The sequence below is a fragment of the Coccinella septempunctata genome, chromosome 7 (genome assembly GCF_907165205.1).
Source record: "Coccinella septempunctata chromosome 7, icCocSept1.1, whole genome shotgun sequence".
Taxonomy (NCBI): domain Eukaryota; kingdom Metazoa; phylum Arthropoda; class Insecta; order Coleoptera; family Coccinellidae; genus Coccinella; species Coccinella septempunctata.
In genome coordinates this window covers 12,877,006-12,904,512 of record NC_058195.1, presented here as the reverse complement: position 1 = coordinate 12,904,512, position 27,507 = coordinate 12,877,006, and the positions used below count along the sequence as shown (strand labels likewise).

The following is a 27,507-nucleotide window of genomic DNA, read 5'->3' as shown; positions in this document are numbered from 1 at the left end:
CTCTATTTATCTACCTATCGCTATAAAATAATGAACTGCTACGAGCAGAAACATATTGAAAATTAGGTAATGCTTTCAATCAGTGTTCTGATTAATTTCATTAGACGCAATGCAAGCAGAATGACAACACATTGGTAATACTTTATTAGTTGTGGCATCTTAGTCAAATTTGTCAAACAGTCCGAATAACTGCTTTCTGCGCCCTCTTAGATTACCTAATTTCTTCTGTTAGAAGTTATCTAAATGAAAGACCCAAAATCTGTCTTATATAAAGTATATTCGAAAACAACAGATATTTTTTCATCATTTCAGTTTTGAGTATTCCATGTCACAATATCTTTTCATCGGGGTATCAAATATTGCAAATAAATAATATTCTTTTCAACAATGAGGAAAGGTATGGAAATGGTTCATCATTCGATTGTTCAGGCAGTGATGGGTTTAGTACACCTAGAGTCCAATCAAACGATTTTCACAGTGATAAAATACAATTACAAAATTATATACATACAAATTAGCACTCATAATTATATTAATTACATAAAAACGAATCGATATACCCTACAAAAAATAATGCTGCTATTTTATATAATCCTAACTTAAAAGTATGATTCATAGGTAACTTTCCATCAATTGGAATATCATTTGTCTAACAATTTCCTACATTTCGGTGAATCACCAGGGGAAAATCATTCGAGTCCATCGCTCTATACGTAAGTATAACTGCTAACAATCATTCGGTTCCTTTCTTGCTATCACAGTTTATGCACATGACATGGAATGTCACTTTCAGCAGTTCTTAACTGGAGATTCTAACGATCCGTTCTGGGGAACTCTGGAAAAATAAAAATTAGATTTTTACAAGCATTCCATCGGAATTACCTACTTTGGGGCAATTTTCCTCTTATGCTTAGGTTCATTCCAGTCTTGTAGTTCTCCTGTTCCAAAAATTAGGAACACACAGTTCGTTATCACGTACAAAGCTGCCGTGAAAATGAAGACTATTCTCCACTGCAAAATGTCAGCCTGAAAAAAACCATATTTATACCATTTTATCAATGCATACTGTATATGAGTTGAAATATCTGGAATTATATACCTACAGCACTATTCATGCATGGATGCAATTGAAATTTGTGTGACAAGAAGGGGGTAATAGACATAATTTCTGAGTTTTGTTCTTCTGAGAACACTAGTAATCAATAATATTCGTCAGCAAAGATATTGAAATGAGTCTTAATTTATGGTGAGTTTATGGATAGTTACTGAGAACTAATACCTGAAGAAGGGATCGAATTAATTGACAGATGGCGTGCTCATGTCTGAGGACTGAGATTGTCCATTTCCTTAGTTATCAGTTCTTAGTTACTCTGCATAAACTCACCATTGAAGAAGTGGTTCCCGATACACTAGAAATCTCCTACCAACTACCGGTTTTTTCGAAGCTGTCTCTGTACAGGATGTATTTGAAGGTGAGACTTTCTTTTCAACAGAAGGTAGAACTGATCAAAATGGAGCGTTCCACTAAAAATAACCTATACAAAACTTTCAAAATGACAAAGTTGAAAAAAAATTGAAAATGATTACTGATTCAATAGAGAATTGCACTCCAGAGAGCTCTTCGAAGTCAACTAGAAAATGAAAAGTGGAAAAACAAAAAAAAATATTTTCTTCTAAACTGGGCCGGATATTTGACATTTTGGTATGAAAATATAGGTTTTCGAACACGCTGACTCTATTGCGAGTAATTTCGAAAGCCTATCTCTTTTCGCTTAAGCCCGTTTGCAACAGCCGAGAATTCTCTAGAAAATTTACTCGAGAATTCATGCGCCGTGAATTCTTTACCGTTACATACGCACTTTCGGTAGAATTCTCCATTTAGTTGCATACAAAATAATCTCTGCCGTTTTTTTACCAAAATTTGGTAGAGAATTCTCCACAGAATTATCGGCTGTTACAAACGGGATTTAGATATTCATCTTGAAAATGGAAATTTTTCAAAAATTGAAATTTTCAATCTGCGATATCTCGTTTTATATTCGTCTGATCAAATTTGGATTTCCGGTGATATAATCAGTTGCCTAGGCTTCCACCCTACCAGAAAAACTCGATTTCGAAAATCTCGATTTTTCTGGGCCAAAAATGAGCAAGGGGTTGGGCCCCCCTAAAATGACATAATTGCTACTCTGTCTGAAAATCAGGATGTTCTATTGCTGTCTTAGGATATGGAGTGCATAGAATTTGTTTTGAAGATTCTAGAAAACCAAACAGTTGATGATTCAATAGAGAATTGCACTAGGGAGAGCTCTTCGAAGTCAACACGAAAATGAAAAGTGGAAAAAATAGTTATTTTCCTATCAAGTGCGGAAAGTGATACTTGCCCGCACGAAACTGCCGTTGCCCGAACGATGCGAAGCAGAGTTCGGGTAAGCAGTTGAGTGCGGGCAAGACACTTTCCGCAAGAGTTAGGAACAATATTTTTTCTACAAGCGCTTGAAATATATAAATATATCAATTGCACGATACAGATCATATCTCATTTGATTAATTCATATAAAATGACAGACGTAATTCCGCATGTCGTTACCATGGGTTACTCATCGTTGAAGTTCGGTGCATAGAGACATGATAGAATTTAATTTATTCTATAAGATTTGCGTGCGGGAAAAACCCCTGCTAATCCATTCCCGCACGCATTTGCGTGCGGGAAAGAAATAGCAGGCGTTTTTCCCGCACGTTTTGGAAAAATGACTCTTTGCAACTTAAAATGCGTGCGGGAAAAAGGTTGAACGCGCACGCTTGTAGAAAAAAAATATTTTCTCCTAAATCGGGCCAGATATTTGAAATTTTGGTTCGAAAATATGGATTTTCTAACACGCTGAATCTATTGCGAGCAATTTCAAAAGCCTATCTCCATTCGTTTAGATTTTTATCTTGGAAATGGCATTTTTCAAAAATTGCAAACTTCACTTGGGAATTCGTCAAGACCGAGCGGTTGCGCCGAGATAGATGAACTTCTCAGATTTATTACAAGAACAATTGCTCTATCAGAATATATATCATATTTATTTCTACGATAATTATCCCGGAAGAAAAACTACTCGAAAGCTGGCCTTCGAAAGATGTTGAGTTCAGTTAAAACTTCCTCAAGACCGAACGTTTGAACCGGGATGGATGAAATGTCGAAATTTATCACTAGATCGTTCTGCGATGCCGGAGTCACCTTCCACAGTACCGTACTTGAAATTCAATGAAATTTTGTCAAACTTCTAAGGGTTGTGTCTCAGCCATCTTGGATATTTTATATAGACAATTTTTGGTTGAACGACTTATTTTGATGAGTTCTACCTTCTGTCAAAAAAAGCCTCACCTTTGAAAACCCTGTATATTGAAATGAAATTTTGATATTCAAGTCATCATTAGTTGCAATATTGTATAACGCGTATATACTCAGGGTGAGCCAGAATAAGACGTATTATCGGTTTATTATTCATAACTTGAATTTCAACTACTCAGTTATAGTTTTTCCTCAAAATTCGCGATACTTACATGATCTGTAACGATAACTTGCACGAACAGCGGAGCTATCAGAGCACAAACGTTCGAAGCGCCATTTGTTATGCCCATCAACACGCCGGAATGGTTCGGCGATATGTCAATATGGTTTATGTTGAATCCACTGTAAATGGCTGCATTTGTGCCAACTGCAGTGACCAATAAAAACACCGCGAGATGCTTCTGTTCTAGAGTCATGAACCCTAGAGTAACAAGCGCGGCAGCTGGAATGAACAAACCTGAAAATAGAACAAAATGCAGGGGTTAAGAATAAAATCCTCATTAGAGTTATACAGATCGAATAAAATTTTAAATCTTCAACCCTCTGTTAAAGAAAGTAATAATTTTTTTTGCCATGTTGGTTATCCGTTTACAAAATATGTCATCACAATAATCTGTATCTGTTAGGCCCGTTTGCACCAATCCCCCTTAAAATGAGTACTTAAATAAGCGTAGTTTAAAGTTAATGGACGCCTAATTTTATTGCCAGTTGCACGACTGCGGCTTAACAGAATCTGAAGTAAGGGACCCTTAAGTTTTGATATCTAGTGATGTTTCAGTTTTTTATTTTGGTGCAACTTCATAGTCCAATAAAGCCTTTATTGGTTGGCCGGTTGCCGATGATTTTTGTCATTTCATTAACCTAACTTTATTGTCCTGTCAGTCAGTGTCAAGTAAACTATTATAATATTATTAAAGAGTGACAACTTTTTGTTGCTGAATTAGCACTATTATTGATAATGAAATGGATTGTCAAATAAAAGGTACTTGACGTTATAACAAAAACCACAGCAGTTCTGCAGCCAGTTTATGAGTTCAACAAATTATTTTAGGTTAGAATCCCGCCCTTAAATACCTAAATGGTCATTACAGGAGCGCTTAAATTTAAGGCTAGCTTTAGCCACTTAAATGTCAATTAACAGTTGGTGCAACGTAAATTAAGTTAAGAGTTCATTTTAAGGGACACTCAACACTAAGTGCGTTTGGTGCAAACGGGTCTTAGTGATTGCTGATGGTATTGATCTAAAATATTGCTCAGTAATATTAATAGCAAATATAGCACGACCACCTGACGACCTGACATCGACTATCGTGTGATATCATACTCCTGAATCATTTCTGTAGATATATTTAAGATTATTATATATTTTAGCTGATGAATCATATATAGTGACTACAAAAAACGAACTCTTGTTTGTTTATAGTTTCTTATATTGATGTTCAACATTGATTTAGTTATTGATAATTGCTGGCTCAACAGCCCTTCTGAGTGGTCAAATAATGAATCTTCCGATTGTTCGAAGGCTAAACAACTGAGTGAACTTAATGATCATGAATTTAGTAACATCAATTAATCCGTTCTGTAGAATTTCAACGGTTCTGAATACAATCGGATCGGGTTAGTTCAGTTCTCCAAGAAATTCTCACCTATGCTGTTAAGCAGTTTTCTCGTCACTCCTATCGACGTTACCTTGTGGTTGATCAGGTAGTCAGCGCATGCGCTGAATAGGAAACTCAATACCCACAACGTAAAGTACGGCAGGGCAGACAGCAAACTATTCTGAAAAGAGCAAAGGTTCAAAATGCCAGCTATGGACTCACCTCGAGCCACCTTACCGATTGTATGTTGTACTTCATCACGCCAGAAATGTAGCTGGGTATCTCGGTCATCAGAGTCCAGAAGCCCCAATTTTGGCCGCAGTGGACGACTATCAGCGACCACACTGGAGCAGATGTGAAGATGTCTTTCCATGGAGTAGGACACTGAAAAGGTACGATGACAATTGGTGAATTCTTCGAAAGCAATAGTTTAGCTTAACGTATAATAACATATAATCAGTTAGTTAGAATGGGCACTTTTCGGACAATAGTAGGGATTGTAAATTGAACCAAGAAGAAAAAAAAGGAGACGAAATAGAAGATCGGAGTTACTCAATCATCCAAATTATCTACCCCCCAGCTACGTCATACAGGCGCCTAGTAGCGTTGCTATCATAGAATTGAGACATTCGATAATTTAGAACTGAGGTATCTTTGGTTAAGCTAAACAAAGTACTGGTAGATTCGGGTGACTTGGGACAGTCCTGTAACTTGGGACAATTATCCTCCTTGCAGATTTCTTTGTTTCTTACCATTTATGAGTAAAGGGACAAACTTATAAGATTGTGTAGCGTCTTTTCGGTTAGTTTAACAATTAATTTCTGTTGAGTTTGCCGTGATCAGAGAGTTTGAATTGACAGGAAAAATTAACGAATTAAGGAGAGTCAAGGCGCGTTTCTTATGGCCCTTATACTTTCTAGTGTCCTGTACAAGTGTTTCACTTTGTGCATGTGTAATTTTTTTTTTGGATACGTGGGATATTGGGATATAAGAATTGTCATGAAACAATGTTTTTTACAAATCAAACGGCAACACGGATCTCATTAATTTAATTTGTTGTTTCATAGGGTGACTTGTGACAATGCCGAATAGATACAAGCGGCGCATTGGCAGCAGGAAATATGCCGATTTTTCGCAGTATATTATTATTTACGTTATTTCCACAAAGAAATCACCAAAGAATGAAATAAATCAAAGTTCCCTTGTTTTTTTAGTTTTTTTACATTTGAGTAGCAATATATTTACTTTCGCTGTAATGGGGGTTTATCATTTAATTTCCTTACCGAATTTCAACTATATAATCACAAATTATAATTTTTTAAAACTATACACCGTCCCAAGTCACCTATTTCATTTGGGAGTTGAGAAATCAATAGATTTTAACTTGTGTCCAAAGCCTACCAAATTGGTGGGTGACTTGGACAAGTATATTTTATTTTTTTTTCAAAATTTATGTCCGAATTCTGAAGCATGGTATGTATCCTAATCAGTAGTCTGAGTCATTAAACATATTCGAACCTCTTTTTCAGATAAAAATAGGTCACCGTTTTGAAAATATGACAAGTTGAATTCAACAATCGTCCCAAGTCACCCGAATCTACGGTAACTTGCACTGGTTCTCAAACCAGAATTGCAGAATTGCTATCTCGGGGATTGTTTTCAAAGCTTCTTCCAGGACACGACCAAGGTTACAACGCCGTTTGAACTTACCGTAATGAATAATTGAATAAAAGTAGATTCAAGCAATTCAAAATAAAAAAAATAGGTTTTTCTTTCCTCGAGAGATCAAACATAAAAAATCTTAACCTTCAGCAAGTTGTAGTCAACTGGAAACGACGGAAACGTATAGGACGGCTGGGAGCCCCATGGATACAAAAATACCATGTATGACTTACTTCTTCTCCTTCCGATCTGGCCGATCCATTCGAAATGTAAAGTCTTTCCTCCTCTTTGATCTTCTTATGGACAGCAGGGTCGTTGCAGCCGAATTTCACCATCAGCAGTATCCAGATCAGAGATAGAGTCCCATAACAGTAAAAAACTGCCGGCCAACCCCACCAGCTGGCTGACAGAAATCCAGTGACGAGCATCGATACAACAGTACCACAAGAACCTCCTGTAAAATAAGATTCTGGATTATAGTTCTAAACGTGCAACTGAGAAAAGAAATAACAAGATTCCAAAATAAATAGAAAAAGTACAATCTCCTTTCTTACCGGCGTATACGTAAGTACCCAGCCTTGATCTCTCGCAAGCAGGGACCCATTTACTCAGTATGTCGTGGATCATAGGATAAACGAAGCCCTGTCCCACGCCCTGCATGATTCTGCAGAACATAACGCCATACGAGCCATATTTGATGGCAGTTATCGGTAGAAGGTAAGTGAAGAGACAGCAGATGAGCATAGCTGATATTAAGAACCATTTAGGGCCATACTTTTTGGCTAGCTGTCCGGCGAAGGCCTGCGGAGGTAAGTAACCCCAGAAGAAAGAGGAGAGAATCACGCTCTTGTCTGTCCAATTGGGGAAGGTCTGAAAATTTAACGGTAAGTAGTAATTAGAATTAATTCAGACATATCACCGGTCTGAATCGAACTAGCCAACGTTCGGACCCAGACGAGACCAAAGTCCATCGAAGAAGAGTAGATGTTGACCATGGTTTTCGTCTCATTCGACCTCTTCATGGCAACACATCTCTCACTCCGACGGAAAACGGTTAGAATTGACTGAGCCTAATTAAATACTAGCAGGCGCTTCTGAGTATTATTTAGTAATCGAGCGCCATCTAGTAGGCAAGGAAATACAACATCTCCATGTTTCTATCAAAAAATAGTTGATTTCAAATATTGAAGTTCTATCCATATACGGTAGATTCGGGTGACTTGGGACAGTCCTGTAACTTGGAACAATTGCTCCCACAAACTTTTAAGATCGTGTAGCGTCTTTTCGGATAGTTTAACAATTAATTCCTGTTAAGTTTGCCGTGATCAGAGCGTTTGAATTGACAGGAAAAATTAACGAATTCAGGAGAGTAAAAGCGCGCTTTTTATTGCCCTTATACTTTCTAGTGTCCTGTACATGTGTTTCACTTTGTGCATGTGTATTTTTTTTTTCTGGATAGGAGGGATATTGGGATATTAGATATGTCATGAAACAAGGTTGTTTACGAATCAAACGGCAACACGGATCTCATTCATTTATTTTGTTGTTTCATAGGGTGACTTGGGACAATGCCGAATAGATACAAGCGACGCATTGGCAGCAGGAAATATGCCGATTTTTCGCAGGATATTATTATTTACGTTATTTCCACTTGGACACCAAAGAATTAAAGAAATCAAAGATCTCTTGTTTTGTTTAGTTTTTTTACATTTGAGTTGCAATATATTTACTTTCGCTATAATAGAGCTTTATCATTTAATTTCCTTACCGAATTTCAACTATGTAATCACAAATTGTAATTTTTCAAAACTATACATCTTCCCAAGTCACCTTTTTGATTTGAGAGTTGAGAAATCAATAGATTTTAACTTGTGTCCCAAGCCACAAATCGGTGGGTGACTTGGAACAAGTATATTTTTTTTTTTGAAATATGACAAGTTGAATTTCAAAATCGTCCCAAGTCACCCGAATCTACGGTATCGTCTTTTTTCAGCTAGATACTTAGTTTATCGCTTTGGCTATACTTTTTGCCGGATTTAAATTCCATCCAATATAAATGTGGGATATGATTGGACAATAAAAGCTGCTTCAAACGATGTGACACAAAAAAGACAGTGACAATGTTATTCTGTGGATGTTAAGACATTCTTTATAAAATTGTTAAGAAATCACGTTGAAGGAATCATTCTTTCTATTTACATGGGAAAGACGTTCTGTATCTTAGAGAGTCTTCCAGTTTGGACACAATGTAATAATTCAATGAGATTTAATTCAGTAAGAGGTGAATGAACAATAAAAGAATAAAATGAAACGATTCACGTTATCATATACGTGACTTCGGAAAAAGGCGACAAGGAAAATATATTTATCGATTACAAGCTGATATAGAATCATAATCCTCAAAACCATAGTGGAATTGAAAAAGTCAGCATAGGTACCTATTTTCGAAAATAATAAGTATCTCTATATTAAAGAAAGCATTCCATATACGTTTATTAGCGTTTTTGCAACTGCTAATCACTATGTATACCGAACTCATTTGAAATCATCAATAGAATCAAATAATGACTCATTCACATTCTATTGAACTGAAAAAATCGAATTCCTTCACAAGTTAAATGGTTTTCAGCAATATTAATGCATTCCTTTGCACTCTGTTTCATCGCTAGAAAACTTTGAAAATGCATCTCTGATAACATTATCTCAGATTCTGGAAAACTGATACGAATGCTAATTTTGAGTTCTGTTGCTTGTTGGAATAATGAAATTGACGTCATTCGTCCATGAATCAATTATTCCAACGGCCTTGATTAAAAGTTGTTGATACAAATAGTGAAGATTTTCAAGTTGTAAGCTATAGACTCAACATTTCGTGAATAAAAGTTTCTATTATTTATACAGGGCGAGTCTTCGACTAGTAGAAATATTTTAAAAGTAGAATATTGAAATCAAAAGAAACACTTTTTTCCTTTACCATTTTTTTCGAATCGACTCGGGTTGAAAGATAGGAGCTGTTGAAAAACCATGAAACAATGTTATTTTTAATCTCACAAACGCTTCAATCGAATGAAATGAAATTCGGAATATAGTTGTTTATTTATATGATTAATCTTTTTCGAACACAAGATGTCACCTACGTCTTCCAGTTATCTCATTATGACCATTACGTACCATAAAAATACTAAAACTTCAAAGAACCCAGCTCTTAAAACTAAGTTGGATGCTATCTGATGAATATTTATTTGAACTTTTGTAAAATGAAAGAATTCTTCATATTTTCTCGTATAATGCACCGTTTTCGAGTAATTTGATGTTCAAAAATAAAAAATATCTGTGATATTCGGAAAATTGGAACTTTGACTAAATGCAAATCTGTTCAAAAGATCCATAGATGTGTACTGTCAGTCTGAAGGGAATTTTGTTTCTCCAGGGATGGCATAGCTTATTATGAAAACTTAACATGGCTATATCTTTTCCTCAGGACCGATTCGAAAAAAATGGTATAGGAAAAAAGTGTTCATTTTGACCTCAAGAATCTGCTATCAATAGTATATATAGAAGCCCCAGACAGTTCGATGATTTTTTGCTTACATTTATAGACATTAATCGCAGCCGAGGCATTTTTTCCATAAAAAATAAACCATGGATCCCAATTTGCAAGGAAAATTTTTATATTGAGATCCACTTTGTTTGACAACAATAAAATAATCTGAAGAAATTGTTAACACAGAACACATAGGTACGGTATTACTTTATGGTTTTTAAGCTTGATTCGTATTCAAGTTAGATCTGTCTCTGAGTTGAAGATATAACTGAAATATAGGTAGATTCGCCTTTTATTATAAAGGGTGAATCAAAAGCTTGTGCTCGAACGCTCGATAACTCTTATAAATTTTGGACCAGGAGAATGACTCAAACTTTGACGGAATAAATTTTAATCAACGCATAAGCTCAATTTTTTTTTCATTTCATAGGTTGGTCTGCAAGTGGTGAAACACGATACCACCCTGCTTCTTCAAATGAGAATACCCAACTTTTATTCTGAACCTACATGAAATTCTGATTTCGAAATTCTCTACTCATCCAATTTATCTATGTGGATTTTTGACGTAGGCCACTTTTCTCGACAAATTTCATGGTTGTGATAGTTTCAACTAGGTATCATATCTTAATAAACTTTTTAGGGTTTTCACTCCCAATCTCTGAAACAAAATCAATTAAAAATGAAATCAACGATTTTGAATTTGTCAGGAGCAAATTAACTAGAAAAAATTGTTGCCTGACGATGAACTAAAAATAAATAACGTTGAAATTATAATTTTAAGATTGGGAGTGAAAACCCTTAAAAGTTTATTAAGAAATGCAGAATCCTCCCAGAATAAATTTCAATCGATATCTAGGTATCATATCTCGAAAATATTTCGAGATAAAAGTATGAATTTTCAAACTGAGTTCCAGAAGAGTTTTGAAGTATTCTACAGTTTTCTGATCACTCTACAGTTGGTCCGAAAGACCAACTTTTTGACTTTTTGACAATGACCTTCGAACAATTTCAATAACTCCATTTTTCAAATGACATTCCCTGGAATTTTTGGGAAGGCTCTAGTAATTTGAGGCCTGAAATGAATTTTAGAAACGTTTCATTTTAGGCCTGAAATGTTTAATCAAAAACGAAGACCTAACACACGAAAAAATTCAAGGCATGTCGTTTAAAAGATGCACATTCTTTTGAGATAATTTCCGAAAAATCGAAAAGCCTTTCGGACAACACGTAAAGTGATACAAAAAAACTGTAGTCTTGAAATATTTCCGAGTATTCGATTTAAAAAAATCTTCGTTCCTCTAGAATAGTTTTCAAGATATTATCTCTATTTAAAACCATGATAACCATGAAATTTATCGGATAAAGTGGCTTACGTCAGATAAAATAGGACAAAAATTCAATCAATGACCAAATCATCCTCTGACAAAAGCTTCAGAAAGTTTCCATTTAAAGAAACTCAACTACCTTTCACACCTCATAGAGTTAACTCAAAATTGAAATTGACCTGCTCGAAGATTTCCTACAAAATAGTGAATACCCACCAATATTAGGAATTTTGTGCGTTACTTTGAAATCACTCTTATATTTTGATAATTAAATCTCGACTTGAATACTAATGACGAAAGGTATAGAATTTGAAAAGGATAACGTAGGAATAGAAATCGTTTAGTGGGAATCAACCTTTAGACGGAAGTTTTTCAATCATGTCTGCAGCTTGCAGACAAATAAGATTCCATTGCTGGTCATAGCATTCATAAATCTGTCATCATATTTATGAGAATTCATGACTTACAGGCACATCCTTGTTAGGGCTAGCTGTTGGATCCGTCATAGCCACAATACCAACAGAAAGGTTGACTCTCAGACCATAAGCGATGAACATCAGGTAAAAGGCCAGGAAGACCTGAACGTGTCGCACTCCAAACCATCCTGCAATAAAAGAAAAACGATAAATAAATATTGAAAATTACGATCGAAAATTCGCACAAAAAAATTACCTTCTTCCCTGTATAACATATATCTGTTCTTCATTTCTCCCATTCGAGAAAGTTTTCCGAAAAATTCCCGGTTCCACACTTACAACATACCAACGAATTCGAAACAGTTACTTTGGCGCGATCCCACAAAACAATTGTGGTTACTTTTATCTGGCATTATCAGGAAATAGGTAAATGGAAGCGCATAGGCTTATGATAAATATTTGATGTGTGGAACTTACCTCGTGTATTTCACATTATAAGGCGACGGATTTTTGAGTCTTCTGATTTACTGATAAGAAAATATTGACTTACTTGACAGCGTTTTATGGACGATGTTATTTCAGTACGATAAACGCTTTTGATTCGGCTCGAGTTTATAATTAAAACCTGGATAAACAATTTTTGAATCGATTTTTTTTCGAGCGGATAGTTGTAAGTGTTGGAACGTGGTAAGCAACGTTTTAACCTAACTTCGCAAATGTTCGAGCGAGACCAGTTCACCTCAAGGAGAATATCCATTATTCATTTAATGCAAATAATTTATTTAGATTGATAGGTACATATGCGTAGAGAACTTGAATCAAACTGCAACAGTTGTAACCTCCTGCTTGGTATAAAAATGAAAGAGCACTCACACAAAGAGCCTTGCGAGCTTGTCCAAATTCATCTTTCCATGTACAGGATGTCCGAGTTAAAGTGTAAAGTGTCCCTATACCTTATTGTGGAAACTAAATGAGCTAGAAGAAAAAGTTAAATACAAAACTTGTCCGTAATCGATTGAACTTTTATTTTTTATAACCCACCTTAATACAGGGTGCTCCGTTTTGACCCTGTTGGTATCAACTTTCTTATTTTAAATGAAACACCCTGTATATTATTACATTTCTGAATTCCTTGTCAAATTTTAAGCTAACTTTGGTATGACAACCATGGTCCAATATAGCACCGATTCTGAGATATTGGACTTTTTCCTAAAATTTTGACAGCTGTAGGTGCTCACTAAAATACTAGTTTTCTAATGAATGTATCAAAACCAAATTTTGCCCAGTTCAACATATTGTATCATATGTTGCATCTCTATTTTTAGCAATCTGATATATAGGGTCTTCAAAAATCAAATAAAAGTTCAATCAAAACTTAATTTTTTCAAAAGGCAACCTATATTTTTTCCTGTTCATCATGTAGAGCAGGCTAAAATGAGCAAAAAATGTATTCAAACTCTTCCTGTAATGTGAATAGTTTCAGAAATATGGACGAAAAAGTGCATTCTCCCGTAAGAACCAAATGAAAATTAATGAATATAGCTGATGAATATGGTAACTATGGAAAATACCACTCATCGAACTGTGTATTTTTGAGTTTTCTTTTGTGTTGTCAGACATCTACTTGATAATTTTGAGAAAAATGTATCTGTTGAGTCTCCCCTTAAAATTGAAATAATTTAATTTTATTGGGAGCGAGTACTGATTATGAGTAAAAGAGCCTTTTTGTCTTTCATTAATCAATATAGTTAATTAAATTTATCAAAAAAATCAAAGCCAACTATATAGTAGCAACACTAATTAATATTTATCGTTGGTTCATACGGGAAAATTCACTTTTTCGTCCATATTTCTGAAACTATTCACATAACATAAAAAGTTTAAAAACATTTTCTGCTCATTTTAACCTGCTCTACATGATGAACAAGAAAAAAATATAGGTTGCCATTTGAAAAAATCAAGTTTTAATTGAACTTCTATTTGAATTTTCAACTTTAATTTTTGAAGACCCTCTGTATATCAGATTGATAAAAATAGAAATATAACGTACGATCTAGTTTGTTGACAAGAGCTGGCAAAATTTGGTTTTGATACATTCATTAGAAAACTAGTATCAGCTGTTTTAGTGAGTACATACCACTGTCAAAAGTTTAGGACGAAGTCGAATATCTCAGAATCGATGCCATATAGGACCATGGTTGTCATACCAAAGTTAGCTTAAAATTTCACAAGGAATTCAAAAATGTAATAATACACAGGGTGTTCCATTTAAAATAAGAAAGTTTATACCAACAGGGAAGAAACGGAGCACCCTGTATTAAGTTGGGTTGTAAAAAATGAAAGTTCAATCGATTACAGACAAGTTTTGTAGTCAACTTTTTCTTCTGGCTCCTTTAGTTTCCACAATAAGGCATAGGGACACTTTAGCTCGGACACCCTGTACTTCACTAGCCAAACACTGCTTGACTTTCCGGAAAAAATCTAAAAACACAAATAGGATCGAGTTAAAACCGAAAATATTTAATTTATTCATCATTTCATAGCTAATACTGCATGTATTCCCATGAAAATACATATTTCTTTTCCAAAAGATGGGGTCAGTTAAAAATTCGTCAAATTCGACCGAACACAACTGTTCGGTCTTGACGAATTTTGAGCTCGATGAAATTTCGATATTTATCACTAGACAAGAAGACTTGCTCTTTTAGAATATGTATCATATTCCGATGTACAATGAATTTCTGTGTCGAAAATTGACCTTTAAAAAATTCCAAAAAGATGAGCGTCAGTTGAAAAATAGTTAAGACCGAAGAACGGTTGCACCGAGGTCAATAAAATTTCGAGATTTATTGCTAGAATAGTTGCTCTTACATACCATATCTTTTGATTTTTTAATGAATTTATAAATTAAAAAAATCGGTTTTTAAAATTCAAAAAGGTCATTTAATATTTATTATCATAATTTATTTCAGTTGATTCGAAATTTCAGAGAAGTTTCAAGTTTTGAAATATCACTCTGTAGCTACAGCGACAATCAAATTGGTGTATTTGTATCTAGAATAAGCTACAGACTTTTCTCATGGCCATCAACAGTCTACAGACGCCTTGCAGAATTTTAAATATATACATATAACAAGCAGAATAATGTAGGTACTACTGTGAGTTGAACATCTCTATGGCAATAAATTGAAAAAAGTATAACTTTCGTCAAATTTAAGTCCTCATTTTTTTTAGTTTCATATTGTCCACTTTGTATCATGTTTTTTATAACTGACATAACATACCAACTTAATTCGGTTAGATTTAATAACAATATCTGATTTGGTAATGAAAACTCAAATATGGAATAAAATTTTCTGTCGTACCATAAATAGTCAAACAAGAAGAGGGTTTTATTGTAGCTGTAGAAAGAGAATATCATTCTGAATCAATAGGAAAATTACAGAAAACTAAGGCATCAACACTCCATAAGTTCTTAATCCTAATGAATCTTGATAAGTAGTAATATAAACAGAAAATATTTATTTCAATCCACTGGGAGAATAATTATTCTATTTTTTTGTCATCAAAATATCGGATGAGCGTATTTTGTCAGTTCAGTGATGATATAAGCATGTTACTGCAAAATAAATATGTTGTTTCAAGAATGATTCCTTGACAAATTTGTTCATTATTCGCTTCATTTATATATGGAGATGAAAATTTCGATATGAATCGTGGTAAACTTGATAGATAAAATATATATTCGCTTCTTGAATTGAAAGACCAAAACGATATCTATAATTCCTTAAATTAGAAGTAAAGAGTAAAAAGAAGGTTCAAATAAAATGCTGCAATCTCGTATTCTCAGTGGAGTAAAATATTGAAGAATTTTTTTACCCAGAATTAAAGGAACTACATTCAAAGGCATCTTATTTTACACAACCTCATATTTGTGAAACAAAACACAAACATTTTAAACTCATGTCACCAACATATGCTGATATGAAATTAGTTCTACATTATTAACACCTTATTATACCATAATAAAGAAATATTTTCTTCTTCTTATTCCGAAAAATCTACCTACTTTGGAAGGTTTATTTCTGTAATTTATAGATCATAAAGTAGCAAAAATTTAATCACGCAACTTTAATTACACAAAAAAACTTTCAATTTTAATCGCTATCACTTTTGTGAATCATTTTATCTACTTTATGGAATAATATTCCTGTTATTCTAACGAATAAGCTTCACACTCACTCGATAGTTGAATATGGGGTGATAAGGAACAGTAAACCATGCTTCAAGCAAATGCTTTTTGAACAACCAAAATAGTTCACAGTTTTTTTCCTACTCAGATTCACTTCATTGGAATATTCAAACAGGGTATTACACTAACGCTCATGAATGTTCGTACCTTGTCAGTGGTATATAATTATTTCACCTTATCATCTGCTGAAACCGATAAAACAGAACAGAAATTCGACACAAATCATAGGAATGTGCCATGTGAAAAATATTTATGATTATATTTTTCCATTTACCTACCCGATAAACTAAATTATTCATAATTCCATGAAATTTAAACTATATCACAAATTCTACATGGGGCAATGAAATTTATGAGAAGGTTATCCAGTTGAGCAGACAATATCAAAAAAATATTGTTGTGGCCCCAAGCTTTTGGTCAATTCCTTTTCACACTAGAAGAACTCAAATTTAGGATTATTTCCGAAGGTATTGAATTGAAATGCAGTATTGATGCGAACAGTTTGTTTTGTGCGAATTAACCAATAAAAAAATTGAAAAATTTGATTCAATTAATTGTGCCAAGCAGAACCAGAAATAATCAATACATATATCACCAACTTTTGATTGACATATTCCAATACAAAATGATAAAAAATCCGGAAATGGACAAATCAGGTTATCTGTCATTTTCGAAATGACCTAATCTAATACACTCCGCATTTATATAACAGTTCGATATTTTCAAGTTGCTCGAATCAAAATATTAGTGTCTTGCATGACGCTGCGCAAACAAACAATGCAGTCTTGTTATGATAACACCACATTCAAGTGAGGCAGTTCAAGATCTCAAATTACATTATAATAAATATGATTCCGACCCATATTCCTGGAAGATGGACTGTCGTTCACAGCAGCATCATTTTCCATTTCTTATAGGAAAACACCTCACATACCAATCACAATATCACTGATATTTGTGAGGTGTTTCTATTCTTATTCTTAATTGCAAGGTGTCTAGAAATAGATTCGCTTATGTATTTTGCAAGGTCCTTAAACCATTTGTTTATAAATAGGAGCGGAAGCAGAGGGTATATCGAAAATGTGGCCTAGACATCAGAACTTGAGGTTAATATGGTAAATATATATTTCATTTGAAACAATTTGTTTGTGTTTCTCAGTAGTCTTCGTTCGCAACGATTCATTTGAGGCGGATGGTATGGAAAATGAGCTTTATTGGTTTATAATTTTGGTTCAGCACGAACTTGGATAATTTACAAATTTCTGTATCCGTGGTGAAATCACTTATGACAAGCAATAATCATTAGTTACTCAAATTAGCGAAAAGGTAGATTGTTTGTCATAATGATTAGAATGGATGAATGCTTCATGAGAGGATAGAATATCCAAATGACACAATATCTTTGGCATCTCTGCTATTAATGGAATTTTTTTTTGGTTTATATACGAGCTGTCCCACTAGATGTTTTGGGAAAACGATTGCAAGTTCAATTCCTCTTTTATAATGAATTCGTTCATCACTACACAAAAGTTGGAAAATCCTGATGCAAAGTTGGAAGGTATTCAAGAATTTTTCAGATAACTTCGAGTCTCTATAAGTCATAATGAATTCAGGAAATCAAAGACACTTTTTTGTCGTGAATATGCTGGACAGTTCGATTAGTATTTTAAATTGCGCTTATTTTTATGAGAGAAAACATGTTTTACATGCATGAATAAAAATTTTCGGTTTATACCCAAAAGATCAGGTTAGAGCACGAAAAACAAAATTCTTAAAGAATAAAGAACTAAAAAAACTCGCCTGTTTCTTAAATTTTTGTCTGAAATTACAGAAATAAAAATTGATGCAGAGGGCGATAAAATTCAGTTGATGCTGCAAAAATTTAATAATAATATTTAAAAGTTACAAGCTGTTGAAAAACCATAAAAAATAATATGTTTAGTTTTTATTGGTTTTATCGAATGAAATGAATTTGGGAATATAGTTTTTCAATTATTTGATGAATCTTTTTCGAACGGTAGATACATATATCAACCACGTCTTCCAGATTTATTATTGTGATCATTATGTACATACAATAAAAATACCAGAAATTCAAAGAACCCAACTCTTTAAACTAACTTGGACGCTATATCTAATGAATATTTCAACGTTTTGTGAAATAAAAGTATTCCTCATATTTTCTCCGTTTTCGAGTAGGTAATTTGAGGTCCAACAATTGTAAAAATTGGGTACTTTGGATGAATACAACTCTGTTTAAAAGATCAAAAATTGAAATAATCGATTTTCTCCTGAGTAAATTCTTGCACAAATTTGTCAGCAGAAAATTGTTGCCTGATAATGAACGAAAAATGGAACTTTAAAATGATAACTTCGTAACGTTTCAGAGTCTATATAAGACTCCTTCATCAGACGAATTCTTAAAAATCTTCAGAATTGTAGTTTCTCAATTTACGTAGGAGCAAAACGATTATTTAAATTTTTTAATTGATTTTGTTTCAGACACTGGGCGTGAAAACTCTAAAGAGTTTCAAAAGATGCAGAGTCCTCCCAGATTGAATTTTAATCGATTGAATAATGATGCAAAATAAGCTCCTCACCTGTAAATAGTGAAAGTAAATAACTGATTAACCGAAAACGTAATAATTCAGTTGAAACAATAAATTTTTATTGAGATTAAAAATGCAAGACTTTTTTTACCTATAGAATCTACTACTTATAATATTTGTACCAGTCAAAGACTCACCCTGTATAAACTTATGTCACGAAATGCCTCGTTTCGTAGATACAGGCTGCTGAAATTGAATTTCTTGTTCGATCCAAAAAAAAAAAAACTTGTTACGTGTTTTGAAAAATCTTTTTTAGTTTTTGTTATATTCTCAGCAAATTCACTTAGAAACTAACATGCATCGATATAGAAAATTGTGAATATCTTGTGAAAAACTTTTCACTTTTGTGGGAATAAGTTTTTTTCATGAAAAGTACCAAAAATTCACTGTCAAAAATGTGATGAAATAAATAATGACAGTGTATCGGACTGTACGCAGCGCCCTCTAAATGCTAGATGAAAATTAAAAGGAAATAATTTTTTTCCACGTCAAAAAAAACCGATACCAAATTTCGTCCAAAAAGCTTATTTTTTGCAAAATGTATGTTTAAAAACGGAACAAAACATTAAATTTCAACACCCTGTATCTCCAAAACCAAACATTTCCGGACACAAGTTTATACAGCGTGAGTCTTTGACTCGTTCAAATATTTCAACAGTAAATTCTTGAGGTCAAAAGAAACACTTTTTTCCTTTACCATTTTTTCCGAATCGTCTCGGATTAAAAGATACAGGCTGTTGAAAAACTATCTTACAAACGGTTTTATCCGAGGTTTTATCGAATGAAATGAATTTTGGAATATAGTTTTTCAAATATTCGATTAATCTTTTTCTCACACAAGATATCACCCACGTCTTCCAGTTCTCTCATTATGACCATTACGTACCATAAAAATACCAAAACTTCAAAGAACACAACTCTTGAAACTAAGTTGGACGGTATCTAATTAATATTTTAACTTTTTGTGAAATAAACGTATTAACGTATTTCTCATATTTTCGAGTAATTTGATGTGAAATTTTAAAAATTGGGTACTTTGCATGGCTGATTACAACTCTGTTTAAAAGATCCACAGATGTGTCATGTGACAGATTGAGCTAGTTATTCTGAAAGCTCATTAGGAAAATTTAAAATGGCTATATCTTTTTATTAGGGTCGAATCGGAAAAAAATGGTATTGGAAAAAGTATTTCTTTTGACCTCAAGAATCTACTACTATTTCGAAAATGAATTTTTGATAATAGTAGGAATTGTTGAAACTGGCTTCGGAAACTGCAACGAAATTAATCCAAACCTATATATTCATAGTGATAATTGGAGAATCCTCCAAGAAATCTCTCAGATAGAGATATTGACTTTAAACTCCCACACGATAACTATATTCATTAAGAGTTTCCAAAGTCTCTGTTTACTTCCCATGAACTTCAAAAATCGAATGAACTTCCACACTCGTTCGTACAATCAATCCAAGTAAGCGTAGAACAGTTCGTTTACCATTCCACGTTGAATAAATGCCGAATTACGCTGAACTTAAAAGCACGTTGTATAATAATCAACCTATGTCCTATATCAACATATAAAACGATCAAGTCACCTGTTGGATGTGACACAAGACGTCACTATAAATAAATCGGACTTCGCAAAGTTGAATTCCGATCCTTTTGTTGGTTTTGTCGCACGAGTTTGTGCCGCCGCGCCAAACACGTGCTCCCATAGTGATTTAATAAAAGATCCGTCACTCACCCTTGTATTTGGTGATGGCGCCGTTCAGATGCATCACTCCGTTGGTCACTTTGTTCATCTCGACGTTCTCCAAAGTGGTCATCTTGCCGAAATTGCACCCCCACGTTTCACTGATGATGAATCGCCTCTTCAAGATTCCGGGCCATGTCTGTAAAATCCAGCGGTTGAAGACATTTAAAAAAAAATTGTGGCACCGTTCAGCTGCCGCCGCGTTTTAAGTCAAAACTGTTCAAATTGTCCGGCATTGGTGATACGGTGGAGTGCTGATAAGGAAGTGCCGAGTTTAGACTATCCATGACCTTTAGTATTTATTAACTCGGTTCGGAATCAAAGTATCTATCGGCGTAGGGCAGCATTTCTTAAGTCACTTGAAGTTAATTGTCGGAACCGAGGGGTATTTATGGCACTTTGTGAACGGACGTCGGATGTGAGAAGGCTCTATCTTTCGGAGAGAGCTCTGAACTGACCGCGGACGAATTCTTAGGAGTGTGGCTAAAGAATGCCAATTATGCCATTGGTGTCGTTTTACCTCCTTCGGGATGACTACGACCGAGGTGTACAGTACCGGCCTCAGGGGTGACTTAGGACCGATTTCTGAAATATGAAATTGAATTGAAAACGTTGAGCTCAATAGTGCACACTGTGCACAGCGCACCTGATGAAAATGATGAATTTGTAGTCATTCAAGGAATACCTATTTTTGTTGCATTTACTCTGACAGCAACTCGTATTTGCATAAACGAAACTTAGGAATTGAGTAATTTGTGAGATATGATATGCCATCTGCGCACCTTCTCCATTACTCTTTTTTCAGGTATACAGGGGGTTTGTAAACAAATGCGAAGGACTTAGGGAGATGATTCCTCGATGAAAATAAGCAGGGGTAGTTTCTATAAATTTTTTTCGAAATCGACCTCCCTTCCAAGATACAGCCTTTGGAAGCCAATGACGATTTGACAGTTTTTAATTTTTTTTACTGGTTCTAAAAAGCACTGAGTGATAAAACTATACATAATATGAAGCACTAAGGCCCGTTTGCACCAATCCCCCTTAAAAGGAGTACTTAACTAAGCCTCGTTTAAAGTTAATGGACGCTTAATTTCATTCCCAGTTGCACGAATGTGGCTTAGCAAAATCTTAAGTAAGGGGCCCTTAAGTTTTTATATCTAGTGATATTTCAGTTTTTTATTTTGGTGCAACTTCATCCTAGTCCAATAAAGCCATTTCATTAGTTGGCCGGTTGCCGATGATCGTTGTCATTTCATTAACCTAACTTTTTTGTCCTGTCAGTCAGTGTCAAGGATATTATTATAATATTATCAAAGAGTACCAACTTTTTGTTGTTGAATTAGCATTAATATTGATAATGATAATGATTGTCAAATGAAAGGTACCTAAGTTTATATAAGTACAACACTTTCTTTGTAAGGTCTGAATTTGTTTTACTAATGTTGAAGAGGAACGTGAAGAAAATGTCCTTATTGTATTGCCCTTGTTAGTACGAATACGGTGATTGCCAAGCAAGTGGTGGTAATTTACGAAGGGCACTCAACTTCTCAACAGAAGAAAAGAGTTTGTTGCTAACTATAGTATGATTTGTGACACCAAATTGAAAATTAAAAAAGACTGATGGCATTACAATAAAGACAAAAGAAAAGACTTGGTATCCAGTAATGAATTCATTAAATTTTCAAAATCCATCAAAAATGGGAAGTTCTGCAGCCAGTTCAACAAATTATTTCAGGTTAGAATCCCGCCCTTAAATACCTAAGTGGTCATACAGGAGCGCTTAAATTTAAGGCTAGCTTTAGCCATTTAAATGTCACTTAACAGTTGGTGCAACGTAATTTGAGTTAAGGGTTCATTTTAAGGGACACTTAACACTAAGTGCGTTTGGTGTGAACGGGTCTGAGTCATAAAACTATACATAATATGAAGCACTAAGTATGTAGATGTTACTCACACAATTTTTGCAAATCTCATAACTTTATTATTAGGCGTTGAAAATAACAACCCCTTATGATTTTCCTTCAAAAATGGGATAGATTTTCGAAAAATAAAATTCTCTTATGGTTTCCCATTCAATTCTGGAGAAAAAAAGTCTCTTGCAAAATTTCGATACAGTCAATACTTTTCTCAGAATAAATCAAATCTTGAAACCAGTTCTGCGTTCAGTTTTCATTCCATTTCATCGAATGAGTGTTCCATAGAACGGAATACAAGAAGATTTGGTCTGTCTTGTTATTTTCAACCCCTAATAATAAAGTTATGAGATCTAAAAAAATTGTGTGCAACATATACTTAGTGCTTCATATTATGTATATTATGTAGTCAGTCAAATTGAAAACTGTCAACTCGTCATAGCCTTTCAAAGGCTGTATATTGGAAGGGAGGTCGATTTCGAAAAAAAATTATAGGAATTACCCCTGCTTATTTTCATAGAGGAATGATCTCCCTAAGTTCTTCGCATTTGTTTACTGACACCCTGTATATATATATATTTGGAATTCCTTATTCTAAATACGACTTTCAGGCATTGCCTACTTGTTGGAGCATACCTTGAAATACCAAAATCTAATAAAACTGCGAGTCGTTTTTTTTTGCAGATACGACTTCCTGTCTTAGGAAGTTAGTACTTTAAAACACAATTGAGAATATGAATTTTTTTGGCAGATTTTTTGGTCATTGCCAAATTCCTGGCAGACGCCATTTTTATGGAATACTAGCTGACCCGGCAAACCTAGTTTTGCCATTTAAATTATTTCTAGGGTAGATAATAATAACGAACTGATCATTTTAAATTTTCGATTTACTCGATATAACTTAACTTTTTGTCCAAATGTCGAAAACCTATAAGTACTCTATGATTGCTCGATTGGTCGTAAGAAAAAGGAATGCCTTTTTTTCTGTTCTGTACAATTTTTTTTGGGAATATTTTGTTATATAAACCTTGCCCTAACAATAATAAACACAACAAAAAAAGAATTGTCCAATTTGCTGCGATCGTTTGAACAATAAAGCATTTTGAAGTAAACCATAGATCCTCTTTTATTAATAAAGATTATTCGCGAATCCAATTACCGTTGAGGGCGCTGCGAAATGAAAACAAACTTTGACGTTTGTCAGTACTCTTTTCGAGATTTGTACGGACTAACAGAGTTTTTCTAGAAAATCAAGATATTTATCGGAATTATCGGAAGCGAATTGATTGATTTAGTTTCGTAAAGAAAGATCAACATTCTTTGGAAATATTTCATTTGAAAAGGATGAATTGTGGAATAAAATCGAGCGATGATATTGGTGATCCACTGTACCTGGAAAATCCTATTATTTCACAGATTCTCTCTTGAATTAAACCTAGCTAATAATGTTGAGGCAGCATATTCTGAGTTTGTGAAGTTTCTATTTAAAGTATTTTAATTCCATGTTATGATATAGGTATTTCTCATACTGAAATCTCAAGAGACATAAATATGATTCAGCTCATGGAACAAGTTCTACAGATGAGAAAAAGCATTCATTTGGAAGTATGAAAATTATGAAATTGTATTTCTAAATCATCAATTGAATTTAGCACTTTTAGCAGAAAACTCTCGGAAAGAAAAATCGTTTAACCTAACTCCTGCCAGTTGAAAGGACTGGTATAAATACCTTTTCCAATTTTTTTTCGGAATCAATATTTCTATTCAGAAACCCAGACAATAATCCCGATATAAGTTCTCCAAATAATAATTATAATACTTTGTTGGACAACGTGAGATAAGAAAAAACATAAGGAACTAAACTTGTTTTGACTTTGCAGTACTGACAAAGTAGTTTCGTAATTCAGTCGGCAGAGGGCGTCTAGATTTTTGGATTCGCCAATACAGATATGAAAGAGTGAAACATGAAATTCGGATGCTAAAAGAAGGCAGACGACCTAAATTTCCAAAACACTACGTTATCGGACAGGAAACTTCCGAAATTAATGATCGCAAAAGCAATAAAACTCTGAAAGTCTGAAATTTCGATATTATATTATTTGGATACTCAAGAGTGAATCATGAAATTGGCAGACATCAATTCGGTTGCTATAATACAAGGCGGATCCCTCAAAGTTTTCAATTATTACTACGTTATACAGGGTGTCCACGCCATGTGGCAGCGGTCGATTACTCTAATTCTATTCTTAAAAATAAAGAGTTTAAAAAAAACTTTCCTCTTTTTAAGTAGAGCATCTCCTTAAATTATTTATCACTATAAAAAGTGTTTCTTCTGCACAGCTATCAACTTCGTTATTTTAAATGGAACACCCTATTTATTTTTACATTTTTGAATTCCTTGTTGAATTTGAATAAAAGTCCATAACACAAATATTTCTGAATTCTTAACGGTTTTCGATAAATTTGACTTTTTATTAATATTTTGACAGTTTGAGGTACTTACATAAAGGACTATAGCTCCGTCCCTATTCTATGCAATTGATTCAAATTTGGACAGTGTCTAGTCAATAAATAAAACACTAAAAATTTTCTTTGTAAATAACCATACAGGGTCCACAAAAACGTAGATCCATTATCAAAACAGAAATTCATCATAATCTTCATTTTTTCAAATGGCAACCCATATTTTTCTTTTGTTCATTATTTAAACATTTTTGTTCGGTTTTAGTTGTTTTAAATAATGAATAGAAAAAAAAAATGGGGGATTATGATGAATTTCTGTTTTGATAACGGATCTACGTTTTCGTGGACCCTGTATATAATATGGTTATTTACAAAAAAAATTTTTAGTGTTTCATTTATTGACTAGACACAGTCCAAATTTGAATCAATTACATAGAATAGGGACGGAACTATAGTCCTGTATGTAAGTACCACAAACTGTTAAAATATAAATAGAAAGTCAAATTTCTAGAAAAAAGTTGAGAAATCAGACATAGTTGTATTATCGAAATCATATTCAAATTTAACAAGGAATTCAAAAATGTAAAAATATAATATATAGGGTGTTCCATTTAAAATAACAAAGTTGATAGCTGTGCAGAAACACTTTGTATAGTTGAATACTATATTACGTCCACAAAAAGATTACAAAAATGTTTGAAAATTTGTTAGTGATTTTACTTTTTTAGAAGAACGAAAATTTCAAGTATTTTTCAACTTCTAGCATATACAGGGTATATCATTTTCTACAATTTTTCTGTTTTCATCAGTTCTGTTTCAGATGTTGGGGAGGAAACTCTTACTGAGTTTCAAGGAAAATTTCGAAATATTACCAATATTGCGCGAGACTTCTCAGATTTTCATTACAACCGCGTACAATTGAATTTTTCACACGGTTTTCCATAGCTAGTTAAAAAGATGTTTTTTTATAGAATATTTTACAACGCTGTCTTCAATTGGTACCGAATATAATCGAAAATTATACTCACAAGTATAAGTTTGAAATTTTTTCCTAACGTCAATTCACTGACACACGTTTCCACAAATTAATGCACCACTGAAGAGAGTCTGTAAAGTTTCGAGAAATTTTTAACTATCAATTACCTGAAGATTGAGGTAGGTTCTCATCAATAGCGATCGGATTAGCGTTAATCATAAGCGTTCAGAGATGAATCAATAGTTCCCCAGGAAAATCATTAAATTTTCCTATGACAAACTAAGCACCCGGTGAAAAACAACAGGAATAATACTCAGAGCGCATCTACTTTATAACTTTTTTCAAACTGCCGAACGCAAATAGTTCATGTTGAGCATAGGCGGAAACGAAAATTATTTAGCTTCGCATAAATTAGATAAAATACCGACTGGGCACCACGTACGTACTAATTTTTTTGCAAACATATCATGATTTCATTCTAACACGATTTATTTACATTAGCGGACTCATTCACGGTACACTCTATTTGCAAATGACCTGTCGAACTATTTGAGTATAATATTTGACTATTTTCCAATCACGTGTCGATCGAGAAAGTGAGAAACCTTTGATGATTAAACTATTCTTTTTCTCAATGTTATCTATTGCTCTGCGTTTCATTGAATGTACGAAGTGATACGTTTGCTTTGGTTCAATGTGGTCAGTTATTTGCAACAATGGCTTTTTACTATGAAATCGATCAAAAGAAAAATCTTTTCTTCTCGGAAAACTCTTTATGCTTGATATCTTTTGTAAGAAATTTTTCAATGGAACAGCTGAGCGAGCCACGAATGCGTTGAAGGCTCTTGGGTTTTATTTTTTATTTTTAATCCCGCCTTACAATTCGGGATATCAGACTTGAATATACGAGGATATATTGAAAAATTCTTAGCCTACTATAGAACCAAACAAAATTTCAATGTCAAAATATACATATTCTCCTCTTAATTGGATACATTTATTACAGCGACCCTGCAACGTCTCCAGACCTTAAAAAAATGTTTCTTCTTGCTCTGCAAACCAGATCTCCACAGCTTTTATTGCCTCATCGTTGGAAGAAAATTTACCACCTTCTAAACTTCTTTTAGTTGAGGAAAGAGATGTCAATCGGATGGAGCCACATCTGGTGAATAAGGGGGTGTTCTTAGTGATTCAAACCCTAAATCATTTTTTTGCATGGCAATAGAGATTTATGTGCAGGGGCGTTGTCTTACAAAAACTAAACACCTTTGGATAGCTTTACGCGTCTTTTCTCTTTAATTTTTTCCCGTAGAGTTGTCAGTAATGTCGAATAGTAATCTCCGATTATTGTTCTACCCTTATCCAAAAAATCAATCATGATGACTCCATGGCAATTCCAAAAAACTGAAGCAAGAACTTTTCCAGCAGATTTTTGGACACGAAACTTCTTATGTCTCGGAGAACCAGAGTATCGCCATGCCATCGATTGTTGCTTTGTTTCTGGATCGTTGAAATGTACCCAAGTCTCATCCATAGTAACAATGTGGTTCAAGAAGTCTACATCGTTTTCAAATCGAGTACAGATCGAACGCGATGCTTCTACCCTTGCACGCATTTGGTCAACATTCAAACATTTGGGGATCCATTTTGCAGCAATTTTT

General features: G+C 34.0%; 1 protein-coding gene across 5 annotated transcripts; it reads right to left on the bottom strand.

Annotated features, from left to right (window-relative positions):
* Positions 1 to 258: 258 nt before the first annotated feature.
* Positions 259 to 26,346, bottom strand: LOC123317084 (putative inorganic phosphate cotransporter). 5 transcript variants are annotated; one of them, XM_044903445.1, is made up of 10 exons: positions 26,014 to 26,346; positions 20,486 to 20,633; positions 11,934 to 12,070; positions 7,152 to 7,467; positions 6,831 to 7,051; positions 5,173 to 5,319; positions 4,984 to 5,116; positions 3,550 to 3,794; positions 887 to 1,026; positions 259 to 835 (listed from the first exon to the last, which is right to left on the bottom strand). In XM_044903445.1, exons 1-10 carry the CDS (start codon positions 26,035 to 26,037, stop codon positions 790 to 792), a joined length of 1,557 nt encoding a protein of 518 aa, XP_044759380.1. In that variant the 5' UTR covers positions 26,038 to 26,346; the 3' UTR covers positions 259 to 789. The 5 variants fall into 5 exon arrangements, with proteins under 5 accessions (XP_044759380.1, XP_044759381.1, XP_044759384.1 ...); XM_044903446.1 differs by having other exon boundaries at positions 25,899 to 26,342; XM_044903449.1 differs by lacking the exons at positions 20,486 to 20,633; positions 26,014 to 26,346 and adding an exon at positions 16,125 to 16,179.
* Positions 26,347 to 27,507: the final 1,161 nt, after the last annotated feature.

Excerpts from the sequence above, each read along its gene's own strand:
- LOC123317084 (XM_044903445.1), bottom strand. The coding sequence starts at position 26,037 with ATGAGAACCTACCTCAATCTTCAG. Across the intron at positions 12,071-20,485 it reads CGCCATCACCAAATACAAGG|GATGGTTTGGAGTGCGACAC; the intron begins GTGAGTGACGGA and ends CTTTTATTGCAG. Across the intron at positions 836-886 it reads AAGAGGAAAATTGCCCCAAA|AGTTCCCCAGAACGGATCGT; the intron begins GTAGGTAATTCC and ends TTATTTTTCCAG.